Here is a 27,980-nt window from a genome sequence, read left to right as displayed (position 1 = left end):
AATTGAGTTGCATTTCTTTCAAAGTAACCAAAGCATGGAGCTGAATATAGCAAGGTACAATTTCTGATGGGAAATCCCTGGAAAATTATATTATGGATTATATTAAGTCTTCAAATCAAACTTACGTATACTGTATTCATTTTATTTAATGCTGTTTGAATGTGTTGTTAATTAATATTACAAAATGCAGTGGGTGCCTATCACAACATTAAGTGTGGAATATGTTAATGATAAATGTAAGCGAAAAGTTTTGTATCTTTTACATTTAACCCAGATAATCAGAAATCCGTATAAGTTAAAAAAAATACTTATACCTAAAATATATTGAACTCTATTAGGAACTGATTGATATCATCAGGCAATCACCATACAAAATAAAAAATACTAACTTAAAAATAAATTTAGTCTTATTTCAGTAGTTTGTTCCCATGTTCCTTAGTCTCAAACTAAAAGCTACAAATAATTATTATTATGAACAACATCAATCACCGTCGAAACAATAACAGCAGCAGCGAAATTGAATAAAAATATTTTTTATACAACAATATTAATTATTATTGTTACTGTTGTTGTTCTTGATTTAAAAGTAATTTACTCTGGTTGATGTAAAAATCTATATAAAATTTGTCAGACTACTTCTGCCGCTTTTTGCATTTTTGGTTTATAATGCAAGTTTAAAAACCCGCACGCCTCGAAATCGAATGACCCGCTCACTTCTTGCCTCTTTTCCGTGGTCGGCAGAAAAATACTTCTTTGACAGACAACGAGCTCAACCAATCAAATTCATAGGTATTACCAATGGTAAGAAAGGGAGGTTTTTCTATGGTGGAACAATGTCCAATATAAACTTAACGTAACTGTCAGAAGAGAAATAAGGCGGGGCTATTGTTAAATGGTCGGATTCCCTAAAGAATGATGTAATGTGGCTTTATACAATGACGTAATCGTCGAGGACTCGGCAAATAAACAGAGAATGACGCTTTTAAGCAAAGTACCGCATTGGTCTAAACGGTAAAACCGATCGAGAGAATACAGATAAATCATACTGTTCTGTTTGAGAGTTTGACAAGAAGCAAAAGTCTGAGCTGAAAACAGATCAACGAAGTACTCGTTAAAATTAAAATTAATAATGCAGAATACAACTTAGAGTAAATAATTATTCACTCACTGTTTTCAGATACCATTTTATTCATTTAATAAGCATACCCGTAAAGGGAATGAATGTTAAAAACTTTCAGTAAAAACAATAATTACATCAATAGATCGAGGGATTGTTTACAAAAGCATAAAATAAACAGGCAAATGTAATATGTAGTCTATTGACAAATGTAATGTGCATTGTACTGACAACTGAAACATGCTTGATAAGAATAATAGTGAGAAGTGGAATAGATTATGTCTTACAATGTTTTTAGTAAGTTAGTTCATTGTTATTCATCAGTTCATTGCTGCTACCGCATGCTTGATGCACGTCCATGGCTGGCTCCTTTGCATTCTCCTCCAAGTCTCATGGACATTTCCTCTCCCAACTTACTCAAACCTTCCACTCAACGTGTCGTTTCCACTCAAACTGGTTTACAAACTGGTTCTCACAACAGTCACTCTTGCCCTTACAAATTCAGAGCCCTGGTCGTCCTTCTTGTCATTAACTTCAGAGCTATAACTAACCATATCCTTTCCAAGTGGAGCTTCTCTGCTCACCTCTGAATTACTACTTTTGGTTGCCTCCAAATTTGTCTGTCCCTCACTAGGTGATTTATTTTCATCAGGCCAATCAGAATCCGTGTTTTCTTTTTCTATTTCTTTCTCACCTCTTTGATTAGTGGAAATCGAATGTGCAGACAAATTATTGGGCAGGATTTCTGAGCGACTGGACTGTAGGTAGCTGGATGATGTGAATTCATTATCTGTTAGTATGGTATTATGGCTATTATTAAGCTGTGATTCTGAGGGAGTGGAATTGAAGGATATTTCCTCATAAATGTGCAAATCTTTAACTGATTTGGTCAAAGAAGAGGTCATTTGATCGACAGAGGTATTTCGAGGGTCAGAGTGTGAGTCTTCAGATTCACTGTGTAAAGTTAAAAAAGTGTTGTTCTCTTTGTCCTGATTTGTATCCAAAAGAGGAGCTGGTATGAAGTGGATTGTAGCATAAGTAGGAATTGTTTGGTTGGCCAATAATTCGTTGCAGTTTCCTTCATCTGTAAAGCTGTAACCTTGTTTTTCATTGCTTTGGATGTTTTGTTTTTCCCCATTGGCCAGGCTCTGTGATAGTTCAGGTATTTTATTTGATTGCTCAAAAATGTCATTCTTTTTCTTTTCTGATGTTGTTCCTTCCAGGATCATTGCAGCACTCTCATCAGAATTTTTAATTTCATATATTAAATTGTCAGCTGTTGAACTTTGGGCATGATGTACTAAGCTTTGGTGAGCTGGCACATGATGGGTGGTGGGATCTTTTGATCGTTGTTCCATTTTCCCAGTAGAATCAGGGGATACAACAGATATATCAACTTCTGAGACCTTCTGTTTGGATGAAAACTGCAGACATTTTATTTTGTTACTGGTCATCATCGCTGGTTGCCACATTAAGTGAGAGTATGTGTTGCCTTGATCTGTGGTGTTGTCACCTGAATTTGGTTCTTTAAATTGATTCACTAAAGGTATATATTCTACTTTGTGATTGTCTGAAAGAAACCATTCTGTCCTCCTACTGTTGAACTGACTTTTCTGACTGACAGAGTTGCCTTCTTCCTCATTTTCATTATTATGGAATGGATATGAATTGTCTTCCTTTTGGACCGACTGCTGATCCATATTTTTTGGATACACTAGGAGTGCGGTGATATTATTGGTTGTATTTAATTGATTTGGAGAGACATTTCTAGCATGACATGTGACATCCAAGCTTTTGCTGTGATTATTGATGGGTGTCTTCCCTAAAGTGTTCGCAGCATCTTTCAAACCTCCTGTTCCTTTCAAACTATGTCTTCCTTTATTACCAGTAATTGATGGGATTCTGCTAGGTTTGGGCTTAGTTGTAACTCTAAGGCCAAGTTCAGGATTCCCATCACTATAGCAACCACCACCACAGTCCAGGTTTTCAGTAACCTGGCATTCATCAGAAACTTCAGAGCAAGCTGATAATTAAAAGGAGAATGAGCAAGGTTAATTGAAACCACAGTTACACCAGTGATCAGGTAGCCTATCACAATACCATACAACTAATATGTATAATTTTATTATAAGCATTATAATTATAATCCAAATCTAAATGTTTTTCTTGAATCTGATGATTTTGGGTGTTGGCACTATATTAAGTTGAAGTTACTGCATTAAAATAATTTGCCACTGTATTAAAGTCTCACCTGCCATTCCTTTGCTCTTTTTTGAAGCCTTATTTGCCAGCTTGAGAGACAAGTTGACAATATGTTCTCTGTTGCCCCTTAGCGGTGGAGAGAGGGGATGCATAATGCTCTCTTTGGCTGCACTGAGAGAGAGAGAGAGAGAGAGAGAGAGAGAGAGAGAGAGGGAGAGAAAGATCGCAAGACTGGTTGGTTAACAGGCAGATGAATACTTGAAACTGAATGCTGAATGCTAAGACCTACTTTTCAGCTCCTATGACAAAAATACAGCATAATATAGTACATTGCAGTATAGTATATACAGTGCGGTATACTGCCCTAATCTGGCAAAACACTAACTATGCTGACAATGAGAATAAGAAAAAAGGCTTTGAAATTTTTGTAATGTCCACTCATACCTCGTACCTGTAGTAGATAGGTAAATGATACTGTAGTTATTAAAAAGTGATTAATCATCATTCTTGACACACTACAGCACACAATGAAATGTATCCTGTGCATTTAACCCATATGTGACACTGACACATAACAGAGGTTAGCAATTATTTAGCACCCAGGGAGTAGTGTGTGCATGTGTATGCCACTGCCCCTAAAATTGAGCTTAGTTGAACAAAAAAATAAATAAAAATAGAACCTAAGAGACTCAATTTCAGTCATAAATCACTTTTCATAAAATATTCAGTGTTTTGCCTTTGTATGGCAGTGTAGTATAGTGTAGTACAGTACAGTATAGTATAGTTATGTGTTGTTTAACATCCTTCCACACAGTGTCCAACAACAAAGAGTTGAAAAATCCTGATCAGCTAACGAGACACAGCAGATGTAGGCAGCCATAGTGCACCATGTGTATCTGGTATGAACAAAATGATCGTACTGCCACCTGTACACTGGTACAGTACGTAGGCCTATCTAACTTACAATACCAGTACCCATAATAGTTGAAAGCGAAAATAAATGTTTGTTATGCTTTTATGTACTTTTTAATCCTTATTTTGACGTGTACTGTCTCTCTCACTTTGTGGTGCTAATACAGTGTACATGTATTACTTATCAGCTTTATTACACTGAAGTACTATATTAGTTAGTATAAACTATCTTGGTTATTTTGGCAGCACAGGTACAGTATAGGGCCAGTATACGATATACACTTGTGAGCAGTATACACTCACCTAAAGGATTATTAGGAACACCATACTAATACGGTGTTTGACCCCCTTTCGCCTTCAGAACTGCCTTAATTCTACGTGGCATTGATTCAACAAGGTGCTGGAAGTATTCTTTAGAAATGTTGGCCCATATTGATAGGATAGCATCTTGCAGTTGATGGAGATTTGTGGGATGCACATCCAGGGCAGCTCCCATTCCACCACATCCCAAAGATGCTCTATTGGGTTGAGATCTGGTGACTGTGGGGGCCATTGTAGTACAGTGAACTCATTGTCATGTTCAAGAAACCAATTTGAAATGATTCGAGCTTTGTGACATGGTGCATTATCCTGCTGGAAGTAGCCATCAGAGGATGGGTACATGGTGGTCATAAAGGGATGGACATGGTCAGAAACAATGCTCAGGTAGGCCGTGGCATTTAAACGATGCCCAATTGGCACTAAGGGGCCTAAAGTGTGCCAAGAAAACATCCCCCACACCATTACACCACCACCAGCAGCCTGCACAGTGGTAACAAGGCATGATGGATCCATGTTCTCATTCTGTTTACGCCAAATTCTGACTCTACCATTTGAATGTCTCAACAGAAATCGAGACTCATCAGACCAGGCAACATTTTTCCAGTCTTCAACTGTCCAATTTTGGTGAGCTCGTGCAAATTGTAGCCTCTTTTTCCTATTTGTAGTGGAGATGAGTGGTACCCGGTGGGGTCTTCTGCTGTTGTAGCCCATCTGCCTCAAGGTTGTGCGTGTTGTGGCTTCACAAATGCTTTGCTGCATACCTCGGTTGTAACGAGTGGTTATTTCAGTCAAAGTTGCTCTTCTATCAGCTTGAATCAGTCGGCCCATTCTCCTCTGACCTCTAGCATCAACAAGGCATTTTCGCCCACAGGACTGCCGCATACTGGATGTTTTTCCCTTTGCACACCATTCTTTGTAAACCCTAGAAATGGTTGTGTGTGAAAATCCCAGTAACTGAGCAGATTGTGAAATACTCAGACTGGCCCGTCTGGCACCAACAACCATGCCACGCTCAAAATTGCTTAAATCACCTTTCTTTCCCATTCTGACATTCAGTTTGGAGTTCAGGAGATTGTCTTGACCAGGACCACACCCCTAAATGCACTGAAGCAACTGCCATGTGATTGGTTGATTAGATAATTGCATTAATGAGAAATTGAACAGGTATTCCTAATAATCCTTTAGGTGAGTGTATATGATATTTCCATAGCATTCACATGGCCTAACCCAAACGTTTATCGATGCATACCTATATTAGTAGAGTAGCATAATATATTAGTATAGTTAGTCTATAGACAGTATATTAGTATAGTCTGTCTAAAACTCTCAGTGGACCCAGATTTTCAGTGATGTGTCCACATGAAAAGAAGTCTGATTAAAAACAGATATGGATGCATGGAGAAATGGACATGCACCTTTTTATTACTCGTTCCCTGATCCTCTCCACCCGTTTAAGTTTTGCTTCTCTCTGCTCTGGAGTCAGACGAAGGTCGAGTCCCGGATCAGCAGCTAGCAGGGATGCTCGAATTCCGGGCTTCAGAGAAAGGACGAAGAGAGAGAATTTACTTAGTCACAGCTTTAAGTTGAGCTATACCACTGGGTACAGGCTGGAAGGCTTTTTCTGCACAGTCCTTAGACATTGTTCTGATCATTTCTGCACTGTTTGTTGATTAAAAATACTCATTTGCTTATTAATCACAGCTGCTGCTAATTGATGAGTAACTGACCATTTATAATGATGAAATCCCAATCAAACCACACGGCAGACATTGTGGCACAGTTACGTAGCAGCATGTCCCACTCTGCCATTTGAATCCATGGATTCCCATACCTTTTCTCTTCTTCCATTTCCCAGCGTCACTCTTGCTAAGCCAGGGCCCCCATCTTCTAGTTTAGCTCCATCATCAGAAGGCAAAATTCCACATTCTGATGCCGTCCAGTCATTTGTCTGGGACCAGAGCACCTTTTCAGCTTCTAATTTAGCCACATCTTTTAAATGTTGCTCAGCTGCTTCTGGGCTTTGGCTGGATGGAATACTGCTGTGGTTATGGCTATGTAATTGTGAGTCCTCTTCTTTTGCAAGCTTCTGCTTCTTTTGTTTTGACAGTCCTTTGGCTGTGTGAGACATACCTGGTCTATCCTCAAAAATTTCTGATGATAAATCAGATGGCAATCTTTGATAAGATTGATCGTCTGCTCTGTCTGGTTTTAGCCACGGGGAATTTTGGTTCACTGTCTCCTGTAAGAGTGACTTCTGGTTTTGGTCAAGCTCTGAAAAAGGTGTCCCGGTGGAGATTTGCTGTGGGAAGGGATTGACCAACTCAGAAGGGGGGTCTTCAACTGACACACGTCGAGCTATCAGGGTAGATGGCAAGACGGCAGTATAGACTCGTGTCACTCTGATGGGAAGGGGCGGCTAAAGTACCACAGAGAGGTAAATAAAATAAAAGAAAGTTACATACACAAGAAACCTACACAAAAAAATACATTGTAAGAATTCAAACTCTCCATGTGCATTACACTAAGGCCACCTCACCATACCTATAAAACTAAATGATATCACTGTATTGGTAAAAATAGCTCTACATTAGCAATACACACAATACGAGTATAAAGTTCTTATGTTCTTAAAGCATTCACCGTACTTGATTGTGCACATATCTTTCATTGTAGCAGAACGTACTGACAAATTTACTGTCCTTCCTTCACACTTGCACAGCCTAAGACCACTTCTGTTTGAGTTAAGCCATGTCACAGGGATGCAAATCAAGCTTCATTTTGGCTGGACAGGGTTAATAATACTGTCAAAATACATTTTTGTTGTAAGCTTCTTGCTTTGCACAGTCATTCATTTCATCATGGACACTTTACCTTGCAAACAACAAAGTATATTAATAGAGTAAGCTATTGATTTGGTTGTGTTTCTATTAAACCGTGGACTGTTGTGTGTGCCTGCTATTCAACTGAGTATCTCAGTTTGCTTAAATAGTTACCTCTTCCCTGGGCGGAGATGATCTTTGATACTGAATGTGGTTAATCCCTGTGGGCAAAGCTTCTTTCTTCTGATTTGATAGCCGTTCTTGGTTTTTCCTTATTCTTTCTCTCTGCTCCTCCTCACTCATCCTTGCTCGCTAAATTAATAAACCAATTAACTCTTATCAGTTACAAATTAACATGAGAGTTAAAGGAGTTCTTATTAGCAGCTCTATTAACACGAAAAGACGCATTAAAGGGCCTCAACTTAATGCGCTTACTGTCATCTTGTGCTGAGTTTGGGTATTGCAGGGAACCAAATTATACGGAGAGCATCGAGTCAATAGAATTCACACTTGCCTGTCACAAACAGATCTTTCAGTCATATTGATATATTTTATTTCAGTTTTGTCCATAGAGGGGAAATGCTTTTTATGACAGTAGATATTAAATATTTTATCCTAGTGTTTGGGCATTAAACGTATTATAAAAACGAGGCCTGCTCAGCCTGCTGGGTAACAAAGAGCAGATACAGTCACTAAATACATCATTTCATGCTTCAGATGCAAAGCAAAGGTCTGAAAGTAGATTAAGTAGCTGATAAATCAGCGTTTCACAATGCTTTTATAAAGCATTTCATACAATATTTCATTTCATTGCTTCTTGGCTAAATGCTTTGCAAATGCAGTGATGTCTGCTAACGGGAAACAGGACTTTCACCTTAGCTGCTGTGTCGGATGTAGCCCAGCTGGAGGAAGTAAAACCAGGCAGGGTAGCTGAGAGAGAGAGAGAGAGAGAGAGAGAGAGAGAGAGAGAGAGCAAAGTCAGTGTCACCTGTCTGCCTATCATTCAAATGTCACAAGTCTTACATTTGATCTCATCTGGGTAAAGTACTCTGTTATGCATGCTGAGATTCACAGTGCCTAACAATTTATGTTACGCTACACCAGAGAAATGCGTGAGAGAAACACGGAAAAAAAACAGCAAACGTTTGTGATTTCTTCTTTACATCATATGGAGATTTTATCAAACAGATATTGATTTCTTTGTTTGACAGTTACATATAGTGGCTTAAAGTATACAAGCATTTGAAAGTGCATTGCAAAGCATTCTTACTTTTTCATAGTTTCATCAAAAACAGAATTTAATTGTCAGTTGTTCTTGTTTAGATATGCATGAAGTAAGCTATATTTATACAAAATATTAGGTCTTAAAGGAAATGGCATGAATCGAGTCTTAAAGGGAAAAAAACAATGTTCTGGACACTTTTGCAAGGAGTTATAAGCTGAATGAGACTGAAAGCGAAGGCAGTGCGAGGTCACCTGGCATTATGTCTGCCTGCTTTTTTTCTCTAGGTAAAACAGTGAGGCTGTTTCCTGTTCGATCTAGTGACCGATGGCAGGAGGACAGATCACTGGAGAATACCTGCGAGAGGCAAAGAGGAAAGAGAACAGGCGGATGAGTGAGTGGGGTCCTGGGGGACCGTCAAACAGTTTTTGCTCACTCCCAGCTCCCTGCCAGACAGTCCATGTTTTTATTACTGGGAGTTAGGGAAACCTACACAAAACATGGAGGAAAAACATGGATTGTCTTGGGGTTCCAAGGACTGAGTTGGGAAACACTAGCCTGGAATATCTATTTCATCAATTTGGTAGAATGGTTATCTGACAAACACAACACAAAGAGCTTTTCCCCTTTTATTTGTAAATATTGTTATCGACCCACTTTGATAAGTCAATCAGACTAACTGTTACTCACCTCTACTTCAGCCTGCCTCTCCAGCCAGCCTGGCCTCAGCCCGGTCTCCTGCACCTCCTGGGGTAAGGGGGGGCGCGGAGGGGGCTCCAACTCCACCTCCTCAGTATGAAATATTTGATTTAGAAATGAGCCAGTTTGCAATATCATTTACAGGTCTGTTCCTAGATTTTGAGCAAACATTTATAGACAATTCACTGACTGAAAATCACATTGAGAATTCCATAGAGAGACCATTAATTAACTTTAGCATTTAGGTCAATATGTTCATATTTCTGCTCAGTTGTGCTGTGTTTCTATACAATTATGTAGAAAAGTGCTCTATGTAAAAAAGCATAATAAAGTTAAATAAATTTATAGAGTTCATTGAAAATAATTTTCATTTGTACTGTACAGTTCAGCCGTACTTAGTATAAGAAGCAAAATTTAGTACTCAAACCAACTAACTGAGTCCTGGACACCCAAAGGTGTTCACTGTCCACAGTAGAGAGTGGAGAGGTTCATTCATGGCACTTTTCCACTGGCACACAGGAACTGAGCCATACCTCAAAGAGACACTAGTTTCAGCTCATTTTGGTTTTCCACTGCAGAAAGGTCAGCTTGGTGAAAGAATTGTCCCGGGTTTGGAGAGTGATAGTGACGTAAAACCAAACAGGCAATTACTTACTGTTCACACAGTGTACATTATGATTTACTATATGCTGATTTCCAGTATCAAGTCTGTGAGAATCACTGTCTTATGTTAGCATCAAACACTACTGGATTTGAAAATACACTATTTGATGCACCCAGACACATCATCAGTGAGTAGAATTACCATTCGCTTGTGTAAACTGTTCTGTAGTACTTTTTTTAAGTAGAAGGTTGGAAGTTTTCAAGTTATGAGTTATCAGGAATGCATGAGTACCTCAACTATATATTAGATTAATAATGAATTATAATATATATAATATATAATATATATAATATAATGTATAATATATAGCATATGGCAGTTTTCCATCAGATAATCCATGCATATCGACACAGGGTTGGCTTGGAAACACTTTGGAAAATTTATAATGTAAACTCGCCAGTTTTTGGACTTGCAAGTATAAAAGCGCTATCAGTAGCTAAAGATGAGCTCATTAGCTTTATTCCTGCCAACAGGCACATACATCATTTAGCCTCAAAGAACATTTCCATTAAGTGGACACATAAAGGCTGAGAAAGTGATGTGGTGAATTGGCGCAAGAGGGAAACAGAAAAGATAGAACCAACACCTGACTGGACACATATTGCAAAAAAGGCAAAAAGGAATGAAACCATTAAAAATTCTTCAAGAATTACGAGTGCTTATAGTTATTTTTATATGAGTACTCAATACATTGTGATTAACAAAATATTTTGAATGCTATCGAGTTAAACTCATATTTGGAATATAGTCTTCCTGATATTGTGTTCACATACGGAGCAAATTTCCTGTCTGTTTGCAGGTATCTCTTGTAGATTTCATTCATAAAACTAGTAAAATTCTGCAGTAAGAGGTTAGCAGGTATACTTACTAAATTACATATAAGGAGAGCATATTGTGATGCCTGAATTTACTCACCATTTCCATGTCAAGCTAAAAGAGAATTCAGCAAATTTAGTTGTATCCCAATTAAGCCTCCCGGTACTTCTTTAAACTCAAATGCAAAACGGTGACATTAACACTTTCACATGCTAGATTTAGAAAGTGCAAGTTTCTCTCTAAGCTTTCAAACATGTTTAGGTTTGACAGCTAGGAAAGAAACAGACTTTAGTCTCGCAGTTCAGAGCAAGCTCACCCCAAAATACATGAAAAGAAATGCTTCATACCATAGGGATGCCACTCGGTGATCTGTCCACTTGAGGTCTTGGTCCTTCATGATGAAGGGCACCCTTCTGAAGTACTGGCAAAGGCAAAGACAGGCAAATTCAACATTTTGTTTAGCACTTTAACTACTGATATTGTGGAAGGATCACTTACAAATCAATCGTGTAACTAGAAAAGATGGTGTCAGAACGACAACAGTGTATTCCCCCGACACCCGTCACCCCCTGAAAGCCAATAAATGTGTTTTTACCAAATGCTCAGAGGAGTAAGCATGGCAGCCTGTAACTATGTGCTCGTACATAACATGTACTGAGAAAAATTTGTTAAGAATATCTTAGCCTATCGTGGGCACTCACTAAATTACAGTCTGTGCTTGCTTGGCATGAAAATCTTTGAGCTGTTACTGGAATTTGTTTTTCAGACTGTGAACCGGTAAACCACAGTTGACTGAAACCGTGGTTAGAGAAACTGTGGACACAGGGGTCCTATTGTACTTTTTGAGTTTCTGTGTTCACAAGACCAACTGTATAGCCCCCATTTCCTCTCTTTGAAGCCACATACTGTAAGAACTACTGCTTCTTATTAAGGGAAATTTGTCTGAAAATGATATCAGGCATAGATCTTCATCTACGTAATGTTTCTGTCAAGCAGTAGCAAAATCCATAAAATACGTTTTGACTTATCACACATTCACAAATGTCATCTGCAGTCGCCCTTCCCCGTTGTCATTAAGTGACTTTGCTTCAGTTTTTGGGCTAATTTGTCTCAAAATTTGATTGCAGTCCAAGTTGGTCACCCATAAAAAGCCTGAGAAAGATCCATCTACAACTTTTTGAGTTATCATGTTTATGGGATCATGTGTCTAATTGCCCTTTTCTTTGCTCTCACTCTGTGGAGCTGCTTCAGTTTTGGGGTGGTGTGTCTCAAAATTCAATCCATTTCACCCAGAAAATATGTCTGCAAAGTCTGAGAAAGATCTGCGAAATACGTTAATTATTGCATTAATGAGAAAGTGTCTGTGGCAGCAGAGCTGGACCGGTCCCAAAATCATATGTTACCTGTATGTTGCCTCTGTGATGCCAGTATAGCCCGAAAGTGATTCCTGTTGGCCCTGAGGCCACAAAGAATATCCTCCGTCATCCACAGCTCTCTCTGGGCTTGGGACTGTTCCTGAAAATGCAATCAATAAAACTGAAAAAGTCTGAAAGCTGGGTGGTGAAACACTGAAAGACATGCATGCTGCTACACAGAGGAATGCATTATAGCGGTGGCAACTGCTCTAAGACTACAAGGAATGCTCTGCCTCCTCTAAAATGCCACAAAAAAATTTGTCAAATATGTACTGTTGTATGTACATGGCTATTACAAAAAGCGTGCTAGAATATGTTCAACTTCATGGCTAATTCTTTCAGAATCAGCAATAATTTCTCGCAGGTCATCTAAAATGTTTTTTTTTCTCTCATAATTACATTCCTGAGGCAGCACTATTTAAAAAACCTAATTTCAGTGCAGCTTCACTGGACTTCAATGGCACTTTTGTTTTTAATGCAGCAAAGCTAGACGTTTATTGGACAAATGCTTGAAGATGTAATTTTCAGGGAAGATTAGTGTCTCTGGGAGTGAATGGGACAGTGGGTTGGCCAGGACACTGGGCTGCTGCATGATGATTGGAGGAACTGTCAAAGCGGCTGCGCCTCTTTCTGATTGACAGCATTTTGAAATTATACTTCAAGCATTTCATCATTGCATCGGAGCATTTCAAGTGAAATCCCATACAGATTTTCGGCAAGTGAAGCCTTTTCGTTTTTTTGGATTTTGATTTGTACATATCCTACTGCAAATAAAAAAATACTGCATACATTCTTGAGTTTGCTCCTTGTTTGGTTAGTAAGGTCGTTCGTTAGTAGGTTAGTAAAGTGCGCTATTTTATTTCAAACTAGGTTTCGGGGGCAGGGGACTAACCAGCTCCCCCTGTTTGAAAGACCACAGCTGTCACTGCATTACAGAGATGTAAAAGAGAAAACAAAGAAGGAGAGGAGACCTGTGGCTTTCCAAATCGACAGATGTGCTGAAGATGTGAACGAACGACCGACAGCTCACTCTCCATCCTCTCATATTGACTCCACACCTTCTCCATTTCCTGAGGGAGGGGGCCAAAAATGAAGAGGCCACAAATGTTTCAATTTTTCTTTAGCTAGATCGAGGAGGATCAAATTCATCAAATTTTGAAATAACAAAAAATTACATTCAGCATGTAAGATGCCTGTAAACAAACTGGAAACCTTCTGTGACAATATCAATCTCTTCTAGTTTAATATAAACAGAGGCAAAGTCCTTCTAAAACTTCCTACCACAGAAATATCACAAAGTCTGGCTCTGACAGTGACCAGCTCCTCCTGGAGAAAACCCTTCTGGGACAGCCCATCCTTTCCCTGAACACCGAGCCCCTGAGCCAGGTGGTCGTCCAGCTGCAGCCTTGTCATCTCCAAAGCACACTGAACATTGTCCTGAGAGAAGACAGAGAAAGAACTGAGCAAAATTGGTCAGAATCTTAAGTCAAAGTCATATACAGTGCTCACAGAAAGCCATGGGACATAATTCTGCAAAGGCGTAGCATATTTATTGGTTCCATAACAAAAATCCATTGACTAGCATTGTTTAACATATCTGCACATATTTTCCACAGAGATTTTTTTATTAAGTGTCCTATGTTTTTTGACTGACTCATTTAGTTCTGTTCTTACTATTTTGTAATTGTAGTCAGGGTTTACTAAACACAAATATTTGGTGTTTTATGTTATTGCTAAGGTGTTGCTATTTAAAAAGCACCCAATGAGACTGCTTGTTGGTGAACTTTTTGGCTCAGAACAGCTTTTTTACAACTGTAATTTGTGTTTCAATTTATTACTACTTAAAGTAAATGTTTTACTTAAAACTACTGGTTGTCTCTACTCTGATATATATTTTTCACAAACAAATGAATAAATTAATGATTTTTGTTATAAAGCCAATACATTTACAATATTTTTGCTGAATTAAGCAAGCATCCCAAGACATTTTTTGTGTACGGTATATATGTACGTAAAAAAATCTGTATAAAATTTAAAAATTCATAATGACAAGTAATAACACTATTCTATTAAAATGCACCCAAACTAAAAAATAACAAAGAAAATAGTGGAATACGTATGTCAGCTCCTTGGGCATGCCTATGGAGCACCATACTTTAGTGGTCTTTCTACTTGTTCCATCATTATTTAAATCTTGTTTTTTTATCAGATTTCATCTGACATTTCAAGAGTAATATTCAATATCTGGGAAATTCAGCTATCTGGCAGTGCTTATGTCCCAACATTGCCAGGTTAAACGTTTTTTCTGTAGTATAATTCTGTTCTGCTCTCCCACCACCACACCTGATTTCACTTATTAACAAATGATAAAGCCTTAGATGACGTAGCTCAGTTACGGGTAGGACAGGGTAGGAACTACTGCTATGGATGCACCTGGGACGTTGAAAACAGGAAATAACATTGAAGCCCTGGTCACTTCCTCTTCAAGCTTTTCCCTTCTCAGCAAAAGCTGAGCATAAGTGCCCTGAGCACCAGGACCAATCGCCACTTGAACACCCTCCTGCTAGACCATTGCCCTCATAAATAAAGACTCATGACAACTTATAAACTTATTTACATGTGGGTACCCCAAAGCTGCTTGTTCCCTATATCCATGACCACATTTACCTGTACATATAGTATGTATGACTGTATGTATATGTGTTTATTTTGTATTGGTGCACCTTTATTTCTATTCATTTCCATTTTTACCTTTTTCTGTTCATTGTTTCTTTTGTACTTTTTGTCTTGATTGTATGTTTAATTGAATACTTCATGTCACCACCTGCACCAAAATAAATTCCTTGTACTTTTTGTACATCCTGGCCCCACTCAAAACCAACCTTGTCTGCTTGAAGTTGGACCAGTTCTTTGGAAAGTGCCTGAAGCAGCTTATCACAGCCACAGATTCTTGTCAGGATTGCCTAAAACAAAGAAGAATGGGCCTCAATCACCAACCGTTGTTACGAACGAATTTGTTCTTAAACCCCACGTACGCACTTTTTTTTTACGAAGATTCTGCCAGTCACCAATGTTTTCTTATCTGAATTTGTTCTTCGCTAAGAACAGAATCTACGCACACTCAAGACCATTCGTACGCACATTTGAGTAATGATAGTTTGTTCAAAATAATCGGTTATAGCAGTTTTGTTCATTCTATAGTTCATAAAATGAGAGTATTTGAATAATTTATAAAAGCAAAATATAAAAAATATTTTTTAAGTGTAAAAATTATTTTCATGGTAGTAACGGCGATCATGCGTTCAATAGGTCTGTTTCTGCGCATTGGCCTTGCTATCAAAATGGCATTTGTTACTTCTTGAAGAACTTGCCAATAGTGCTCTGAGAAGGGAACGCATGTTTGAAGATCATTTAGATTTATTTGGTACACAGCGCTCAAAGAGAAGGTGATATCTCTCCATGTATCAGCTTTCTTGGGGGCTTTGTATCCACTGGTATACGCTACTAAATAACATGTGTCTATGTGCATTTACCCCCTGTACAGTAAAATCCAGTTATAACAGACTTAAAGGGACCTGGCAAAACAGTCCGTTATATCCAGAGTTGCTGTATGCACAGAACACAACTACAGGACACCATTTACTCATGCCACACCCCAGCAGACACACTTGTGATATAGATTATTATATTGTACACGTAGTAATCCAACTTTACCTGACCAGATGCGTGACTATTACAGTAATAATCCCGACTCCGTATCTGCGCTGGATATCACCGGCACGCCACGCGCCTTGTAGGCGGAGCTGCATGTCCGTTATAGACGAACAAAACTACAGCTAAAAGCGGCCCTGTGGACTAAATAAATATTTGTCCGTTACAAGCGAAATTCCGTTATATGCGAGTCCGCTATATCCGATACGTTTTCTGCATGTTCTTAAAGGCGCACGGCGGGGACCAGCGGACCTCGTCCGTTATAGACGATATTCCGTTATAAGCGAGTCCACTATAACGGGATTTTACTGTATTAATACTTCGACCTCAGCATTACTGAAGTTTTTTTTTCTCTTAGTGCCAAGCGGCTTACAGCCTGCGCGCCTCTTCGCCATTCGTTGCACACGGCCCTACAGTCTCATGTCCTTTTATGGGAAATTGCAGGGCGTTTCCTTATGCTAATTAGGACAAACTGGCACGCGCTTTCAGTTACGAAGACGTGGGATTCACCATTCTTAAGAACAAAGGTGCGAACAATTCTGCTACTTAAGAACACGTCATGAATCCGATGTAGGTTTTTCTTAAAAAAAATTCGTAGGAACAAATTTAAAAGAATTCTTAAGAAAATATTGGCGAATGAGGTCCAATGTTCATTGTACCAAAGAAATTACCCAAAAACATCATTGTGTTAGTTATAACTGAAATCACTGGCAAGTGTTAGCTGATAAAATGAGTGGAAATGTAACTTACATCAACATCCAATTCTACGGGTCTAAATGGATCTCTGTCCTGGTAGAAGTCTGCGGGCGAAGGCTAAAAATGTAATTTTATTGGTCAGAAATGTGTTTTTTTATGTACAATACCTCTATAATATTGGTATTTGTTTTATTAGATCTCAAAAAATCAGTGATTCTTGATTTGGTCCTTGGGAACCTCCAGACAGTCCATGTTTTTGCCTCAAAGGGAGTAAAAATGTGGACTGTCTGGCAGGGAGCTGGGAGTGAGCAAAAAGGTGGACTGTCTGGGAGGGAGCAAAAATGTGGACTGACTGGGGATCCTTGAGGAATGGGTTGAGAAACACTGGTATGAATATGGCTATTGGTCTATGTGAGGGTGAATGCCTTTCTTTCTATAAAAAGTAACAACATGAAATGTAAAGCCAAACAAAGCATCATATGTTTAGTCTGATGGAGTTCATATGTGTTTTTGCTTGATTATGTAATGATTTGGCCCATTCTAATGAAGAGTAAGGAAAACAACCATGCACACAGAAGGTATACCATGCAGATTCCACATGTCATTTAGATGTGTGTAAATTCTGCATGGTGCATCATCTCAAAATTTAATATTATCAGTGCAAATAGAATAAGCGGACTCATTTCGATGTAGGAACACCGGCATAAAAGGCAGAAAACTAACTGTACACATGAACTGTGAATCGAAGACCACCCACTAGGTGAAACACCAACATAAAAACCACCCCATACTGGACAGACAAAGAAGCCAATCAGATAACAGAGACTGGATCAACCAATCAGATACATTATAAAAACTGTACCATAGCGTGCTGTAGCAGACAGGCAGACATTGGACTGCGGTGGTGGTGGTGGTGATGGTGATGGTGAGGTGGGGGAGCAGCTGGGGCAATTCTTGGTGGTGGCAAAGGAGGCAACGAGCCAGCATGCCCCCCATGAGAGCAGGCCTATGGTGAAAAGAATGAGGTAAATCTACAGGAATACAGTGGAACGGCTGATGACAGGACCCTGACAGAGCATAAGGAAGCAGCATTAAGTGTGAACCATTATGTATGATTGTATTTTAAACAGAACTTTTAAAACATTTATTTTAAAAGCTTACATAAAGCTTATAAATCTCATAAAAACAAAACTAGAGCCAGACGAGTTCCAGACCAAGTCTCAAACTGCACACTTGAATAGTAATTTGTTCATACTGAAAAATTCATAAATATGTCACGCATATGAAATACTTGTGTTCCACGAAAAATTCGCAGTCAAGTATGCTCTGATGAAACAATTCATTTAAAAAAATCCCAGCATGCATCACTAACTGGAACAGGTATTAATATGGCCATCATGTAAAATTTTTGAGCAATGGTTGTTGAAGTGACTGATAGGAGGTAAATTATAATTGTTAGTGAACCTGTTTTGTGCATACTCATTTAATGAAATGTTAGTGTTCCCTAGCCAACTTTAATTCCTAGCTACACAGTCACATTTATGGTGCAGTATATCACAAATGTGTTGAAAGTAAAATGCATACTGCATGCTTATTGGTGGAAACTAGGTTGATAATGCATTAGTGAGTGGCATTGGTATGTAATATTTCCCCTCTCCCTCATGTGCTGCACTCATCTTGTTTCCAGTTTCTGCACTTTATGTATATATGCTGCACCACGGTCCTGGGGAATGTTTCTAGTCAGTCCTGTTACAGCACGACTAATGCGTTCCTGAAAAACCTCACGTTCACTAAAATTGCAAACACATACCCAGTGGGAAAAATAGGGTTGGGGAATGCAACTACAAAACTTAGTAACTGAAAAGTGAATTAAAAAGGTACATTAATTAAAAAAACATTTTGGTGTGTTTTTCTGTGATAATTTGCCCAATATTTTCCGATGTTTAGAATCTAAGACTCTAAGGTGTGCAATGTGTGGATGTTCAAATCGTGTGATTCTTACACATTTGACAACCTGTTCAACTGATTCACTGAAAAGAACCGGTTCAAAAGAATGATTCGTTCATGAATTGGACATCTCTGTCGTTCACTTGGATAGCTGTTTTTGAGTGCAAGTAGTGTTTCTCCCTAAGACCATATTACATTGTAGTTCGAATAGTGCTTTTCTCTCAGACTGTAAATCACTCAAATACAATTGTCATTCCATGTTGTATTGCACTTGGGTGCTAATATATCAGAAGCATTAGAATACATTTGTGGTGCCACGCGTTGTAGTAGGACTGACTGTATTTTGTTCCACTGTATGTTGTGAAGTATATTTAGATGGCTTGACAATAAAGACCCTAATGACTTGAACAATTGAACATTGTTCATGCATTAGTATTATCATAGCACAGTTGTATTTGTATCCACAAAACTGACAATCTGTATCCTCAGAGCCCATTTTCGTGCCAGTTTTTCATGTCAGGATGCACCAGAAATGGTGGACACACAAAGGAGAGCCAGTGGATAGATCTGTAACCCTACCTTTCCTGGTCCTCTTCGCATGACAGGGACATGAGGCTGAGGCGAGAAGTGTGGGGGGGGCTGAAAGGAAAATGAACACAGGATGAGCTAATTATGCACATAAGTGATGCTTTCCCACAATTCCCTTTGGCTTTCCCCTTCTGATGTGACCTTTGACCTCGTCTCCCCATGTCTGTCCCCTGAAGGCTGGGCTCCTGCTCTCTTTCCATGCCACATTGTACACTGATTAGTCACATTCTCTCCTTTCCTTTGTGGTAAATCAAAATAAGAGTTTTTGCCAATCTATTATCTTTCAGTGGACAGCAGTGTAAGGTATGTAAAATAGAAAAAGCTGTAACACAAACCATAAAAACAAGGCAAGAAAATAAAGTAAGGCTTTTTGTTCTAGTTTAAACAGTATATTTCTGTAGACGCAGAAAATATGATGTGTGATACAAACTTGCATTTACCTGGCTGTTATACTAATTCATAATCTGGAAACATTCATTTTAGTCATATGCAGCCAGGAAAGGTTTTCTCCAAAATATATATATATTTTGGGAGGGATGAAAGCAGTATAGGATTGTTAGAAAGGGTGATATGAAATATTGAAATGTGATATTCAACTATGCAAATGCAACCAGGGTTGTTGCTTGTACTCTGAATGCAGGGGCTTCAGCCATAAGCAGCTTCACCCCCATCCTTGGTCTTTCGCTCACCTTAAGCAGTCTTTTTTCTGTGGTAGGAGTGACTGAGCTCAGACTGGTCGCCCGTTGAGCAGATGGAGGAGAATAGCCCATATTTTGAGGTGGCAGTAGGTGGTCATCATTGGGCCGAATGTCGACCCTGCCCACTGGAGTATGTGGCCGTGTTCCTAGTGGACACTTTGGTGTCAAAGGTCTGGATCCGGTCGATTTCAGAATGGGTGGCGGGGTTTGGATCCTGGAAATAAAATGGTGGCTGTCTTGCTCATTTCCTTCCAGGCTCAAAGACTGGCCACGTCTTCTTGGTCCACTATAACTTGTAGGTGTTGAAGTTCTTGGTAATGGACTGACATAGAAAGAGAAGGAAAGAATTTCCATAACCCACTCAAAACCAAATCCTGTCAATATTCACCTAGCATCATGTACAGTTTTCATTCATATAATTTATAAATGACTCATTAAATATGAATTTCATTCACATTCCAAAACTACAGAATATAAAGGAGTCTTCTTAGATTCTAAGACATTTTTATTTTGTGGCAAGACAGTCATTGATAGCTTTCCTATTCACGGCATAGTTTCCAGTGTAAAATTAACATAAGTTCACACTGGTCTGCAGTCCCAATTTGGTGGATTTTTGGTGACCTTCTTAGATCCATGAATGATGTGTTTAACAAAAATATAGTCAATAAGCGCATCACTATATGCCTGTAATCGTTATACAAATAGGACTCTCCATTGTTCTCTCCTTTTCTCTCATTTGATCCAAGCACATTTCCCACACAGATGAACAGGAGCTGGTCTTCCTGTTGCAGGTTGTGCTGCCTGTACTGTACCTGAAGGCCTGTTTCCCCTCATAGAGTGTGTCTGTCGTCCCGGCTGTTGCTTTCTGTAAGTTGCAGGATTCACTTTGCGGCCCGTTGCCGTACATCGTGGGCTGGGTGGGACCGTTTTTCGGAGAAGACATGTGAAAGAACGTGAGTGACTCACTGCTGCCCCCCAGCTGTGTGAAATCCTGGAAACTGGAGCAGCGCCTGAGGGAGCAAATAACTGACCATTCAGGGACGAGCGGCAAAGTTTGACTGAAGAACACAGAGGCAGAGTCACGGCGGCAGTTAATGAGTGAGGATGCTGCTGCAACATATATATATATATAATGAATGTAAAAAGTTTTCGGAATGAAAATCAACATTTAATTAACTAGTTTTTTATGAAGTTCATACTATGACCACAGTGTGCCAGTACAACTCTTCTTGCTACGCCTCTGTGCCTGTGATCGGGTAGTTGCCAGTTCGAGCCCCGGCCTCGGCAGAACAGGCACACATTCATGGGCCATTGAACCAGGCCCTGAACCCAGCAACAGGGGCACCGCATGCTGACTGACCCTGGGCTGTGACCCCAAGCTTGCTCTCACCTGCATATGTGTTTGTGCGTTTCAAGGAAAGCAAGATGCAATGAAGCGAAGAGAGAATTTCCCCATGGAGATTAATGAAGTATCACTATTCACTATAACATGCAAATAAGTAAACAGAAAAGATGGCATGTGTGAGTCAAGGCAGTACTGGCACTACTCAAATGCACCGTAATGTGGAAGCATTTTCAAAATATTGGTAGCAGTAATGTTGTGCACATATGGAATTTTTGAATAATCGAAAAAAAAACATCAAGCCGAATATTTGCAAGTGATTATATTTGATAGCTGCGGGCACATCCTGATTTTCCCAAGTTCAGTGTATCCCTGCATCAACAAGAGAGAGCCTTCTTCTGTTACATTTCTTTAACCAATCACAGTCTTACTTCTATGACATCATCACATTAAGTAAGACCAATATTTTCTGTTAAACAACAAGGTATACGGATTTCTAAAGTAACCATTTTATTGCGCAAGCCATTTGTTAACAGACACGTCACAGATACAAAACATAGGAACATGCTTACCTGCAAAAGTGGTATGGAGTAATGTAAAGGCACGTCTTTATTTCATGATGACAATACAAAACAGTAACAAGTTGGGGGTTAAGGACCTTGCTCAAGGTTAAGGACCTTGTTCAAGAGCCCCAAATATGGACTTAAAAAAAACCGATGACCTTCCGATGAAAGGCACAGAGTGTTATCCCACTGAGACACACATCGCACCAAGCCTGTTAGCTTGTTTGAAAATGGGAAAAAAAGGGCCGATGTGGTCATGTCATATAAAGAAGATTGTGATTGGTTGAAGACCTGAATCACAAGCCCCTCCCTTATTGACCCAGGGAGACGATGCACTCAGGAACATCAGGATGTCCAGAGTTGCAGCCCTAACGAGTGGTACCTGTTCAGGGAGCCCTCCGTGTCCATGCAGGCTGACTGGCTGAGGGCCCTGACCCAGCCCAGCATGTCCTCCTGAGTGTCTGCACTAAAGAAGTAGGAACGCATGCCCTGGTGCACTGCCTGCCAGGGAGGTACGTCAATTACACATCATTCTGACCACACCAACAAGCCAAAACATTACCACCATCCCCACATGAAGGGGATAATGATGACTATCGAGTGAAAGCAGTGTATGTAAGGTCTGGGATATATTAGATGGTAGCATTTGCAGGCGCAGGCTAATCAGAGGGCCCGCGCTGACCCCTGTCCACTGCTGAAAACACCTACAATGGGCACATGAGTGTCAGAACTGGACCTTGGAGCAATGGATGGAGGTCTCCTGGACAAAAGAATCCCATTTTCTGTTGCATCATGTGGACAGTCAGGTATGTGTCAGGCATCTGTGGGATGTGTTGGACCGACAAGTCCAATCCATGGCTGTGAAGTCCAGTCCATGGCTATGAAGTCCAGTTCATGGCTATGAAGTCCAGTCCATGGCTATGTAGCCCCAAATGCAGCAGGGCTCAATGCACTGTGTGTTGTGACACATTATCCCTATCCACGTTACTTATGCTATCTACCTTTTGTGTCACCATAGTCCTTCTGTTGGTTTATACTATACAGAATAATTTTTGTTCACATCTCGCATCAATGACTGCTGCCCCTCCCAACACCCAGTTGGTGGATCATGGATTTTCCCTCTTCAGACTGGTCTCTGAAGGTACTCACCACAAATGACTGTGAACACCCCACAATTTAAATTTAAAAGCCTCTTTGCTGTCCATTTCTTCTACATTCAACATGTCAACTATGAGTACAGAGTGTTAGCTTATTGTCTAAAATATCCCAGACCTTGACACGCATGTTTATGCTAGATATAATGCAATGTTTTTACAAGATAGTCAACATTATACATTTCAGATCACTGTGGTCATAATATTTGGGCTCGTTGGTGTATATGTTTAGTATATATTCATTTCATACTCATTTAAAAAGATATAACCCTGAGCAATGAAGTCTAGGGGAAGTTCCAGCGAGAGAAAGTTGATCTAAATATTCAAAAGCAGAGGAAAGCATTGAACATTTAGTAAGGATCCTAATTTCTCATGATAAGTCCAGAACCTTCTTACAATGGAAAACCGCCAGTTCGCAGTACAGCTCAGGTACGGCTTGGTTCTTGGTGGCAGTGGAAAAATTACATCTGACTGTACATCGGAAACATCGGACGCTTCATCACACAGACTGATCCAGTAGCTTCTGAAACCCAAAGACAGCTTCCTATGTGACTTATGCTAACTTGTTAGACTTACTTTAAATGCATACTTCCTGTTCTTACATTCTCTGGGAGTACAGAAGAGAATCCTGTAGCTGGGCAGTGGGATGCTGCCCAAGACTGCCTCTTCTCTGCTGTCTGAGGCAGATAGAGAAAGAAAAGAGTAAGAACCAGCTTATCCAGAACAAATATCCTTTGTGAAACTGGCTGGTGCATGTTCCATGCAAACTTTCATTTATGCAAGTGACTGAATGTCCTCAGGGCTGCATTCTTCACTTTTTACTGCAGTGACAGAAATACATGTAATTGTGCACTTACCTTTGTAATAAAATAAACAGAAGTCTGACAAAACAAACCATCTTCTTTTCCAAAGCTTCAGTCCTGAACTGTCCTAAATAGAGTAAGACAATAAATGCTGAATAAGTGTGCAGTCATTGCACCTGTCATCTGCTCTTGGTCTTATGGAGCATAAGCAGGTTTTGAATGGTCACTCTGGATGGTACCTGCTTGTACAGCCATCCCCGGATCACGACCGGGCAGTTCGGATCTCTCTTCAGAGCTCTGGTTCTTTTTCCAAAATTATGCACCTTGGATTCCTTATCCTGAAGGAATTATGAAGAATGTCACCAATGGCACTGTAAGGGTGACATCTGACATAACCCAACAGTGGTTAGTGGGTTTGAGTGAAGAAGCCGGACACACACACCTTGCACCGCACAGGAAAGGCAGAGATGGTGACCAGACTGGAGGCTTGGCTCACTCTGTCCTGCTCTGCCATCCTAAATAAGGGAATGGTGAGAGACCGTGGTGAGAGACCATGGTGAGAGACAGTGAATTCTAATGCATACTGAGGGAAACAAGTTGACTTATGTGAACCAGAACAATGGCAACACTAAAGCCTGTCCTTTATAAAAGAAAACTCATAAAATGGAAACCAATGCGGTGAGTTAAACGTGTTTACATGAATCAATCCCTGGTGTTTGAATTACTTCTTTTTCCTTTATTTGTTTCAACTAAAGATCAAATTAAGTTAAAGGATGCACCTAGCACTGTTCTGCTCTCAAACAGTTGTACAAAAATTTAACAACCCTTAAATCAAATTAAAACAGGAGATCCACTGAAATGTGAAATCATCAACCATTGACCTTTAAATGTAATGCAAACAAAAACGTGAGAAAAAGCTTAATAAGGCTGCTGTGTCACAAAAAGTCTGTATTATATTGAAAAAATGCATGTCATCATGCATCCTTACTTATTTGGTCACTTCTATAAAAATTAACTATAATACCAAAATTATACATAACATACTTCACATAATAGATACTTTATTGATCCCCGTGGGGAAATTGATTTTACACCTCCCTCAACTTGCTCTTTGAAGAGTAAGTTGTCCGCAAAGAGCAGCCACCTGTTGGGGCACCCAGGGAACTGGCGGTTAAGGGCCTTGCTCAAGCCAGAGATGTGCTGAGGCTGGGTTTGAACCGGCGACCTTGTGATTACAGGTACACAGGCTTAACCCACTGAGCCACACACTGCCCTACATACCACATGTAAAACATACCACCAGTATATATGAAAATACCAAATCTCTCTGCATCATCATCAAACATCATGTATATGAACATTATTCCTGCCTTCTTGCATTGATTTGTTTTATTTTTTAATTTACCAAATTTTGTGGATATTTATAACACATAAGGAACCCAACTCATTTGACTATGCATTTCCTTCTTCCATGTGGCTGTTTTAATGTTACATACATCCTACACATGACTAAGAATGTATAGAACAAAAATATTTCTATGTGCAGAAAATTATTTTAAGGAAATATCTGATAGAAGTCACCAGATTAAATATGATACCATGGTCGGTCCCAAGTAACTTTATTGCAGTATACATACATTATATATGTAACAGTATACATGATATTACGGAGTGGCACTGTTTCGCCACTAAATTTTGGAGAAGCCTTGTGGAGTGGGTTTTGTTCTGTGCGGACCTGAGTTTATATCACATGAAATTCCTGCACAGCAATAAGGGAATTGCCACAGAGATCGTACTTTTTCATGAGATTGTCAGTGTCACAGCTTAATGTCTTCTGAGTCCTCTTACATGCGTATTGATTTGGCAAAGATGTCTGCTGAGCCTGACCAGCAGTGTGACACAAAAGTTAGGCAGATTTTGTTTTATAACAACATGTGTTGTCACATCCAAGGATCGTCAATCGGGCCGTACACAGCCAAATATGTCTGTGGCAAAATGTTTTGATTGAGGAGAAAAACCTATGTTTTTAAATACCATGATAATGGTAAAAATTGCCTTTTGAACAAAATGTTCATCAGAATTGTATTTGTGTTGACCCCTAATCACATCACTTACTGATATCACTGTGTTAAAGATTCTTTATAATAACTACAAAGATACTGGTTACAGCGTTGAAAGGATAAACAGCTTCTGAAGCATTTCAATAAGCTGTTCAACTTAAGTTAAATATATGCACTTCACCATAAATCACATCATTTCCAATGAAGCTTCAGACTAGGAATTTAATGTTTTAAAAATACATGTAAAATCTAAGGAGGCGAAAACTGGTAAATATTCTCCAGGATGCAGATGAGGCAATCACAGTTGACTTGGAGGTCGCCTCCCACGCACATGCTAAGCCCAACCCTGGGAGATGGAGTCAATGTCAATCCCTGACAGGATGGACAGGTGACAGCTGCAGGACTTTGGAGCAGGGAGAGTCAGGGAAAATCAATCTTACGGAATGCGAACCTGGAATGTCCGATATTTTAGGGACTGGCTGAAAGCTGGGGGCACATTACAAGGGTTACGCGAGCCAGAATACAACTAGCGGAGAGGGTAGAAAGTGAAAACGTTAGAGAAAACATTGGCGCCGTGCAGGCGTTTCAGCATTTGACAAAGGTACTACTGAAGTGTATAAACAACAGGGACGCACAAACGCTCAAAGGGAGAACAATGAAGGTACAGAGAAAACCGCGAATGTGGTCTGGAGAGGTCAGGGGACGTGGGCGGGGAGGCGGGAGGACAGAGCTGCTCAAATATTCCGAAAATCTGCCTCATTTGTAAAGAGGTCAGAGGCTAGCGATGAAAAAATTTAAAATTATAAAGAGCCTGGGGACCAAAAGGCTGTTGATTTGTCCAGCACACAGACGCTTCATTGTTGCATGCAAAGAGACCTTCATCATGGAAAGTAAGCATTAAGCACGTATTAATAACCAATGCACAAAAAGCGTAAGCAACAACAACAAAGTGAGTAATACAGAGTGTATGAGAATCCCTAGGAGCAAGGCTTACACTCAGACTGGGTAAACCGATACTGGCCTTATAGTGAATGACAACATTACATGACAGGAGAATCTGGCCTAAAAACAATTTCAATATTTGTATGCAAAACAGTTGCATATATCACTAGTGCACAAGATGGTCCAAAAGACTGCTGTTTCAAGACATATCCAATAATATTCAATTTTATACAAATACATTAACCGTCGTTCAAGATAAATCATTTTAGAATTCTATTGAATAGTTACATTTTAAGCCTCATTAATACACAGGTCTGCTTTCATCATTCTTTGCTTGGCGTTGATGGAAATGTGTCAAGATCGACAAAAGAGTTCATGCAGAAATATAAGCTAGGTGATGCCAGATAAACCAGTTCAAAGATTTCACTGAAATCAACAGGCATTAAAAATAAATGACCACAGTACCTTCACATATGTATCTTTTTTCACATGAAGATAACACATCAGCGTACCTGACCAAAACTTTCCACTCTTTGGGCGAATCTCTCATCTCTCCATCCTCATGCTCCATCTGACAGCTAACCTCTCCTTCGATACCGTTTGCACCTGCCACGCTGCCTTCCAATCCACCAGCGATCTCACTTTCACTGTTTGGCTCTGTGCTGTCCGTCCGTGCAGAATGAAGTCTCCCAGCCTACCTACACTCTCTGCCGCGCGTCAATATCTCTTTCTTTGAGCTCACAGTACACTCTCTGTATTCTTTTTCTCCCTCTACTTGGCTCCCTCTCTCTTTTGCTGAGTGCGGAATTGTGCGACTTGAGCATTTGAACACAGCTGTCCTCTCTCTCCTGCAGACACTTGATAATGTCCAGACCTATCAGCTCCTATTTGGTGGTCTGCCTAGAAAGTGATAAAACAAAACTACTTTATCAATTAGACTGACTTCTCGCATAATGTATTAAGTTGTCCTGCAGCTGATTTTCTTTCCAGCCACCTGTCTCAAACACGTAACACATCCTGTCCATCTTCATCCCTGGTTTTTCCCAGTTTGTGTCTTTTCCCACTCACATTTGGACCTTAATTTCCCTTAATCTTTATCTTCTTTTATTCTTTATACAAAAAGCAAAGAGTTATGGAAGATTACAGCAGGAGACCGGAGGGGCGTGGGAATCCATTTCTCACATATTTCTCTCTCTTTTCTGGGAAAAACAAGAGTGGGAGCATATAATACACTATGGCTGTCTGTGATAGAGACATGGGATTAGAGGGGTGTGAGAAATTGTGCAAAC

The 27,980-nt window shown here is 39.7% G+C and overlaps 1 protein-coding gene across 5 annotated transcripts; it reads right to left on the bottom strand.

Moving 5' to 3' along the window:
• Positions 1-1,170: 1,170 nt before the first annotated feature.
• plekha4 (pleckstrin homology domain containing A4) lies at positions 1,171-27,887 on the bottom strand. Of its 5 annotated transcripts, none has more exons than XM_023839845.2 (25): positions 27,157-27,887; positions 24,132-24,204; positions 23,929-24,027; positions 23,744-23,816; positions 23,463-23,563; positions 22,115-22,233; positions 20,640-20,837; positions 19,819-20,149; positions 19,121-19,180; positions 17,457-17,600; positions 16,649-16,711; positions 15,070-15,150; positions 13,469-13,624; positions 13,159-13,257; positions 12,176-12,287; positions 11,120-11,193; positions 10,872-10,886; positions 9,284-9,382; positions 8,848-8,950; positions 8,246-8,301; positions 7,546-7,683; positions 6,384-6,968; positions 5,968-6,086; positions 3,369-3,490; positions 1,171-3,140 (listed from the first exon to the last, which is right to left on the bottom strand). In XM_023839845.2, exons 2-25 carry the CDS (start codon positions 24,201-24,203, stop codon positions 1,576-1,578), a joined length of 4,584 nt encoding a protein of 1,527 aa, XP_023695613.1. In that variant the 5' UTR covers position 24,204; positions 27,157-27,887; the 3' UTR covers positions 1,171-1,575. The 5 variants fall into 5 exon arrangements, with proteins under 5 accessions (XP_023695613.1, XP_023695611.1, XP_023695612.1 ...); XM_023839843.2 differs by having other exon boundaries at positions 27,204-27,887; XM_023839846.2 differs by having other exon boundaries at positions 3,003-3,140; positions 3,369-3,485; positions 27,204-27,887.
• Between the last annotated feature and the right edge of the window lie 93 nt (positions 27,888-27,980).

The sequence above is a fragment of the Paramormyrops kingsleyae genome, chromosome 5, assembly GCF_048594095.1.
Source record: "Paramormyrops kingsleyae isolate MSU_618 chromosome 5, PKINGS_0.4, whole genome shotgun sequence".
NCBI lineage: Eukaryota > Metazoa > Chordata > Actinopteri > Osteoglossiformes > Mormyridae > Paramormyrops > Paramormyrops kingsleyae.
This window is presented reverse-complemented; position numbering and strand designations above follow the sequence as displayed.

Excerpts from the sequence above, each read along its gene's own strand:
- plekha4 (XM_023839843.2), bottom strand. The coding sequence starts at position 27,262 with ATGGAGCATGAGGATGGAGAGATGAGAGATTCGCCCAAAGAGTGGAAA. Across the intron at positions 22,234-23,462 it reads ACAGGAAGTATGCATTTAAA|GCAGTGCACCAGGGCATGCG; the intron begins GTAAGTCTAACA and ends CCTCCCTGGCAG. Across the intron at positions 12,288-13,158 it reads GTCGATTTGGAAAGCCACAG|GAACAGTCCCAAGCCCAGAG; the intron begins GTCTCCTCTCCT and ends TTGCATTTTCAG.